General features: G+C 42.9%; 1 protein-coding gene across 2 annotated transcripts in view; it reads left to right on the top strand.

The window, feature by feature from the left end:
• The window catches only part of LOC309568109 (NACHT, LRR and PYD domains-containing protein 12-like), a 42,788-nt gene that overhangs the window by 2,334 nt on the left and 32,063 nt on the right, over positions 1-8,391 (top strand). For both annotated transcript variants that reach the window (XM_082273707.1, XM_082273706.1), the window contains exon 2: positions 5,945-6,269. In XM_082273707.1, coding sequence (XP_082129833.1) covers positions 5,945-6,269 — 325 coding nt within the window. The remainder of the gene's footprint in view (positions 1-5,944; positions 6,270-8,391) is intronic.

Here is an 8,391-nt window from a genome sequence, read left to right as displayed (position 1 = left end):
TCACACTGCCACAGTAAATAGGCGGCGTGTGGTCGGCAACCGGTTAGGAAAATTGCAAAAGACCACCTCCCTGTGTCTAATCACAAGGACTCCAACAAATCCGCCACCTTCTTCCCAAGCCTGTTCTGACAATTCCCTCCTACATGTAAAAAATCAACTTTTTTTTTGATAGAAAATTACTTAGACCCTCAAACATTACATATATATATATATATATATATATATATATATATTTATTTTTAGCAGAGACCCTATAGAATAAAATGGCGGATGTTGCAAATTTTTATGTCAGATGCTATTTGCGCAGCCGTTTTTTTTAAACGCATTTTTTTTTTGTGTGAAAAAACATAAACAAAACACTAAAGTTAGCCCAATTTTTTGGTATAATGTGAAATATGATGTTACACCGAGTAGATACCTAACATGTCACGCTTTAAAATTGCGTCTGCTTGTGGAATGGCGGCAAACTACAGTGCTTAACATTCTCCTTAAGCGACGCTTTTAACGCCTTTACAGGTTACCAGTTTAGAGTTGCACAGGAGGTCTGGTGCTGGAATGATCGCTCTCTCGCTCTAAAGTTTGCGACAATACCTCACATGTGTGGTGCGATCAACGTTTATACATATGCGTTTGGGAGTAACGTATGCGCTCACATTTGTGCGTAAGCATGGTGGGGACGGTGGCACTTTAGTTTTTTATTTTTATTATTTATTTATTTAATTTATACACTTTTTTTGTACTAACTTTATTGCTATTACAAGGGATGAACAACATCCAATGTGACAGCATGGGACATGACAGGTCCTCTTTATGGAGAGATTTGGGGTGTATTTGACCCCAGATCTCTCCTCTGGCCCCCCCCATGCATCTGATCAGACACGGATCGGTCCGATTGGCTGCTTCTCTGGCCGCTGGTGGCCAGGTAAACAAAGGGGCGGAGCCGGAAGTGACAAATTATTCGTCGCTCCCGGTTTCCCGGGTTACAGAGAGAGGGGAATGACGTCAGTTCCTCTTTCTCTATAGAGGGCATCCATCGCCACCGGCTCCCGGGCACCGCCATCGCATAGCTCCCAACTGTCCCTGATTTCGAGGGACTGTCCTTGATTTGGCGCAAAGTCCCTCTTTCTTCCTCATTTTGGGTCTGATCTATATAGTTGTTAATAAAACGCATTTTTTTAGCTTTCCAAAAAGTGTTTCCCAGTGCTAAACCTTTCACCCAATTTGTAAATTGCTGCATTTGTAAATGTCTAAGCCCAGTATAAAGAAATAATAGCAGTAAAAAAAAGCATTTATGGGTTTAACTAATTTTTTTAAATATAATTCTCCTTTAAGAGGGCGTGGCTGGGGGTGTGTCCTATGCCTACATAATTTTGCTAATAGGTGTCCCTCGTTCCCATCTCAAAAAGTTCTGGAGGTATGTTTTTTAGTGGATCGATGTCCGTTTACACCCACCGCTCCATAGAGGATAATGAAGGGTCCGATTGAACTGAAAAACTGACTGGCGGACCCGATTGGTCCACTTGTGTGAAAGGGTCCAACGGGTAGGAATCTGCTGCTAGGTTTGGTAAAATCCCTGCAATGTTTATTGATCCACCAGAGGGCGTTCTTTTTTTTTTCTCAACTAAAGTGGAGTTATTTTGTAAGCCTAATATAAACAGTGATAAAAGCCCCAGTGGGTTCAACGGCCATTCTTAGGTTTTAGCCATTTCCCCCAAATGGACATTCCTGTACGTCCTTGGGTTTCAGTGTTCTAATAAGGAAAGTAGCAGGATCTTCATCCCTTTAGAAGTAATGAACTCGTAAGGAACATCTCACCAAAATGAAAGTTCCTATTGCAGGGGATGCCTAAAACTGACTTGTATGTTAGTGCAGACTTCTGGGAAAATCAGTGAGCCAATCACAGTGAGCACATATTTGGGAGCTCAGGTGATCATTTTGCCACATTTTTTGTTGGAGGTTGGTAAATATGTCACTATAATGTATGAAAAATTGGTCTCTATAAGTGCCCAAAGTAGAATTGATCCCAATTTCTCTAGGAAGTGAAGGGTGGGTGTATTAACAGTATCCTTCCCAATGTGGTTAAGGGAAAGGGCCTGTGCTGTGACAGCCACCAATCAGGTACACCCGTTTTGGTTCTGCACTGGTGCACCTTCAGTTTGGTGCAGTGCTACATCTAAAGACGTCTGGAATCAGACATATTGGGGATGTGGTCTATTTTATTTTTGATTGGGATCAGATGCATTGGGGGTGTGGCCTATTTTATTTTTGTCTGGGATCAGATGCATTGGGGGTGTGGTCTATTTTATTTTTGTCTGGGATCAGATGCATTGGGGCTGTGATCTATTTTACTTTTGTTTGGGATCAGATTCATTAAGGGGTATGTTCTATTTTATTTTTGTTTGGGATCAGATTAATTGGGGTGTGGTCTATTTTATTTTTGTTTGGGATCAGATGCATTGAGGGTGTGGTCTATTTTATTTTTGTCTGGGATAAGATGCATTGGGGGTGTGGTCTATTTTACTTTTGTTTGGGATCAGATGCATTAAGGGGTATGTTCTATTTTATTTTTGTTTGGGATCAGATTAATTGGGGTGTGGTCTATTTAATTTTTTTGGGGATCACATGCATTGGGGTGTGGTCTATTTAATTTTTTTTGGGATCAGATGCATTGAAGGTGTGGTCTATTTTTTTTTTTCTGGGATCAGATGCATTGGGGATGTGGTCTATTTTACTTTTGTTTGGGATCACATGCATTAGGGGTGTGGTCTATTTTATTTTTGTTTGGGATCAGATGCATTGGGGGTGTGGTCTATTTTATTTTTGTCTGGGATTAGAGTCATTGGGGGTGTGTTCTATTTTATTTTTGTTTGGGATCAGATTCATTGGGGTGTGGTCTGTTTCATTTTGTTTGGGATCACATGCATTGGGGGTGTGGTGTATTTCGTTTTTGTTTGGGATCAGATCTATTTGGGGGGGGGGGGTGGTCTTTTTTATTTTTGTTTGGGATCAGATGCATTGGGGGTGTGATCTATTTTGGGTCCTAGAAAGTTGATGGTTATCTGTAAATGTAAATTACATAAGCCATGTCCCTTTCATGAAACCACGACTTTTAGGGTTGCTTCTATACGTTCACTTCCAAAAACACAGGATAGAAGCTATATAAACACTAGTGAGAGTTAATAGATAATCCAATCGTCTGATTTCGTGTTAGTACCTGATAAACTGATAACAATCATACATTTTTCTGACAGTCAAGGCCAGTTCCCAGCTATTTATAACTGAGCCAATTTATGACACTGGGAATCGTTGAGACCCAACACATTTTAGACGGCACAGTCAACCAGATCTAAATTCCCATCTTCTGGATGCATCTGATCATGCATATATAGTAATTTAAAGCAGGGGTCTCCAAACTTTTGAGTCAAAAGGCTAGTTTGCTACCCTTCAAACTTTAGGGGGGCTGGATTGTGGCTAATGGGAGTATAAAATGCCCTGACATTGGTGGGAGTAAACAAGCCATAGGCTTGGTGGTCAGTGGTAATAAAAAAAATTACATCAGTGTGAGGAATAGCACCCCATCATTGGTGTCAGTGGGAGAATTAGTTCCCCATCTCTGGTGTCAGTGGGAGGAATTGTACCCCATCATTGGTGTCAGTGGGAGGAATTGTACCCCATCATTGGTGTCAGTGGGAGGAATTGGATCCCATTGTTGGTGTCAGTGGAAGGAATAGTACCCCATTGTTGGTGTCAGTGGGAGGAATAGTACCCCATTGTTGGTGTCAGTGGAAGGAATAGTACCCCATTGTTGGTGTCAGTGGGAGGAATAGTACCCCATTGTTGGTGTCAGTGGAAGGAATAGTACCCCATTGTTGGTGTCAGTGGGAGGAATAGTACCCCATTGTTGGTGTCAGTGGGAGGAATAGTACCCCATTGTTGGTTTCACTGGGAGGAATAGTACCCCATTGTTGGTGTCACTGGGAGGAATAGTACCCCATTGTTGGTGTCAGTGGGAGGAATAGTGCTCTGTCTTTGGTGTCAATGGAAGGAATAGTGCCTTGTATCAGTGCCTCAAGGGCCAGATAAAGGCAAGCAAACGGCCACATCTGGTCCGTGGACTGCAGTTTGGAGACCCCTAGTTTAAAGGGTCATTCCAAACTAAATCTGGCATTTCAGTGTTTGGTTGGTGCTGCAGAAATAAACCAGCTGGCAGTTTCTTCTATCTCTTGGGGACTCTATTGGCGAGATCTTCCCATGTCTACACAACCAGCCGTGGTTGTTATGTGGGCTTCTCACAATCCCTGCTGGATTTGAATTTATTTCCTATCATTGAGAATGTAACAGGAGGAGCTGGAACTCACAAAGTTGGGTGAGGACCCCTCAAACTCCCAGGTGGACAGGAACAGAGTTAGGAGTTATAGGGACCTTACTGATGGTGCATCCAAAACATAAAGGAAGCCAGGAGCTGACTCAGCCTGTAGGTCTGGCCTATAACTACAATACCAATTTTGAGCAGAAATGTAAACAATAAATTTTTTCCTAAAATTACAGATATAGAAATTGAGGAAATTTGCTTATTTTGCAGTTTTGACATTTCTAAGCTCTTTAGTACCCTAAACCGATCATAGACGTAAGAGAATGGGTGGACATGAATGCCAGACACCCAACCACCAAAGTCTATTTGCTAAACCTTGAACAAGAACGTTTGGATTTGCATAAGGAAAAATGGTCCTAGAAGTAACTTGCAATACCGTAAGGCACATGTGTCAAACACAAGGCCCGCCGGTGGAATTCAGCCCTCCAGGTCATTTCATGTGGCCCTCACACTTCTCCTGCAGCTGCAGCACTCCCTTCATCTCCACCACTCCTCTGTCTCAGCAGCCAGGAGCTGAGAGGAGGACAGAACTCCTCCTTCAAATCCTGTTCCTCTCTGTGCAGCTGCAGCACCCCCTCGTCCCCACCTCCCCTGGTCTCAGCATTCAGAAGACTCCAGCCCATTGGCGGCCGGTCTATAGGGGGCGCAGGGGCGCCGCCCCCCCAATCAGCATCTTCAAGGAAAAAATAAAAATAAAAAATTACCTTTTAAAGCTCACTAGGGGTGCCGGAGCTATTGCAGTCTATTGGGGGGTGGGGTTTGGCATCCCACGTGGCTAGAGCAGAGGCACTGATTGGAGGCCTTCTGGGTGTCATCGGGGCGCAGAGCAATGCGCCCCGACACTCCTACTTCTTCACTTCTAGTCCTGTGATTGGTCCAGACTCCAGCCTGGACCAATCATTCAGGACTTCCGTGCCGTCTGACGTTGTCGTGGGGGGCGGTGCATGTGTCAGTCACTCTGACTCACGCACCTTCCCGGTCAGAGTGAGGAGGATCAGCGTGGTGGATGGTCGCGAGATGTCTGCAGTCAGTTAGCCAGGAGCAGGTAAGTAAATCCGCGGACCGCTGCCTTGTGTTTCTCCTCTGCCGCCGGCCGCCACTGCTCCAGCCCTCCTCTGGTCCTCCTCCAGACCCTGCACTTTCTGCTTCCCAGCTCTGCCCCCACTGTGATGTAAGAAAGGGTGGGGGCCCTTGACTTCTGGTGGTGGGGGGTGGGCTCTTGGCATCTGATGTAAGGGGAGGTGGTGCTCTGGAAATCTATTATTACAGATACAACCAGCCCTTTGAGGACGACCATAATGCTGATGCGGCCCACAATGAAATCGATTTTGACACCCTTGCCGTAAGGTTTATTAGAGTTTTGGTTGAGGCATTAGCTGAGACTTTTTGCACATTTTTAAGAATTTTTCACTTTGATTGCAACTGGCAGCCCATGGAAGTCTGAGGTTCATGTTGAGCATGTGAAACACCAAATGAAATGTATAGTCACCACAGGCGAAGGCAGGCATATCCTCCAAGCACTTTGATAAATGTAACCCACTGCGTCTGTTTCCATCTTTTTCCCTCATCTAGATGTCCAATAAGAATGAGTGTCTTGTGAAGGTCCAGTCCTGCAAATCAAGGTTGGTCCCCTGGTTAGAGAAGAACCCAGCTGTGATTTTGAGATGGCTGCATGATGCCGGAGCATTACACCAGGAGACGTATTTCAGACTCCTTGAAACCAGGCCGGAGAGTAATCAGGTCATCTCTGTCCTGGAGCTCATGTTAAAGAATGAGGAGACTTGCAGGACCTTCCTGAACGTTCTACAGCAGGTGCAAGAACACTATAGTCCAGAGCTTCAGAAGTGGTTGAGGGACACCTTTCCCATCATCTACAAGCAGCCTGCTAATGTTATGGGTAAGTTAAAAGAAAGATTTTAATGAGATTTTAAAGTTAGTTTAGTTACTTTTCCAACCTTTTCAGCACAGAGGAACCCTTGAAATAACTTTCCAGTCTCAGGGAACCCAAGGTAAAAATTACTACATCTAAAACTCATTAAACATTAGTCTGATGGTCAGTGGAAAGAAGTCTCCATACACTTTTGGTCATTGGGAAGAATTGAAAAAAGATAACACTATATTAGTGTATCTCCCCGCGCATCGGAAAAGGTTTTGTTTAAATATAGGATAAAAAATATAAAAATGTGTGTAATTAGTGAGATATAAATATAAAAATATATATATTGTGTGGCAGCAGCTATAGATTTAAAATAGATGATAGAAAAATAGCCTAGGCTATATACAGCGCTTGCCACAGAAAAACAATTAACTTAATGTATGTGAACAATGTTGAAAACTTATCTTTACAGTATAAGTGAAAATACAAATCAATTAACCACTTAAGCCCCGGAAGATTTTACCACCTTCCTGACCAGGGGGTATTTTGCGATTCGGCACTGCGTGACTTTAACTGACAATTGCGCGGTCGTGCGACACCATACCCAAACGAAATTTACGTCCTTTTTGCCCCACAAATAGAGCTTTCTTTTGGTGGTATTTGATCACCTGTGCGATTTTTTGATCATGCGCTATAAACAAAAAAAGAGCGTAAATTTTGCAAAAATAACAATATTTTTTACATTTTTTATATGAAAAATTTTTTAACATTTTTGGCCAATTTGCTTTCTGCTACCTATGTTTGGTAAAAAAAATCGCAAAAAGCGTATTTTGATTGGTTTGCGCAAAAGTTATCGCGTTTACCAACAAAGGGAAAGATTTTTGTCATTTTTGTTGTTTTTTTTTTTTAACGAGTAATGGCAGCGATCTGCGATTTTTTTTGCGGGACTGTGACATTGCGGCAGACAGATCGGACCCTTGACTGACATTTTTGACACTTTTGGGGGTACCAGTGACATTACTGCAGTAATCAGTGCTATACATATGCACTGTTACTGTAAAAATGACACTGGCAGGGAAGGGGTTAATTTTATTGGAGAGGGAGGGGTTAATCTATACCTGGTGCTTACTGACATGTGTGGGGGGAGGTGACTGAGTGACTCAAGGACAGATCGCATGTTCAGCTATGCTGAACCCTGCAATCTGTCACTCCCTGTCACTTAGGAGATCCGCCCGCTCTGTTTACACAGGCGGACGGATCTCCAAACTAGATTCCCCGACGATCGGGGAAGAACCGCCGCTCCTCCCTTGGCCTGACTCCCGCTGTGAATGAAAACAGCGGGAGCGCGCCCTCGGCGTCGCGCGAGCGCCGCCTACAGGGGGAGGAGTCCAGCGTAGGTCTACGTCGCTGGACGATAACGAGCCACTGTGCCGCAGTAGAGGCACAGTGAGCGGACGTAAAGTGGTTAAATATAAGATAAAAATATAAAAATGTGTGTAATTAGTGAGATATAAATATAAAAATATATATTGTGTGGCAGCAGCTGTAGATTTAAAATGGATGATAGAGAAATAGCCTAGGCTATATACAGCGCTTGCCGCAGAAAAACAATTAACTTAATGTATGTGAACAATGATGAAAACTTATCTTTACAGTATAAGTGAAAATACAAATCAATTAAACACATGAAAATTAATAAAAAGTTCCAAGAAATTGATAAATAGATAAATAAGTATTTTCCAGTGGTGATCAATATATGTGAATAAAATAAATGTAAAATTCAATAAATAAAGTCTTTTCAAGTGGTGATCAGGTGCAAAGTGCTTCGTGCTCAATAAATAAAAGTTTGTGACTTTCGGGACGTGGATTCCTCTTTTCCTGTGGCTTGTGGTAGAAATAAATGACTTACCAGAATTGTTGGGTCCTATGTGCTGTATAGCACTAGGACCTACAGCGCTTGGAGGCCGTTCAGGCCGGATTGGGGATCCCCTTTGTGGATGATCCTGGTGGGATACAGGTTAGGTTCCTCCTTACCGGATCTCGATCCTCAGGATATGGGGTTAAAAGAAAGGCTCCAGATAGTGTATTACCATTTAAAAGTTTATTCATTAAATATTCATAAAAATCGGAACAAAGAAAGACT

Source organism: Pelophylax lessonae, assembly GCF_965119305.1.
Source record: "Pelophylax lessonae genome assembly, chromosome: 12".
Lineage (NCBI taxonomy): Eukaryota > Metazoa > Chordata > Amphibia > Anura > Ranidae > Pelophylax > Pelophylax lessonae.
The sequence above is the reverse complement of the archived record's forward strand: the minus strand, read 5'-3'. Positions and strand labels throughout refer to the sequence as shown.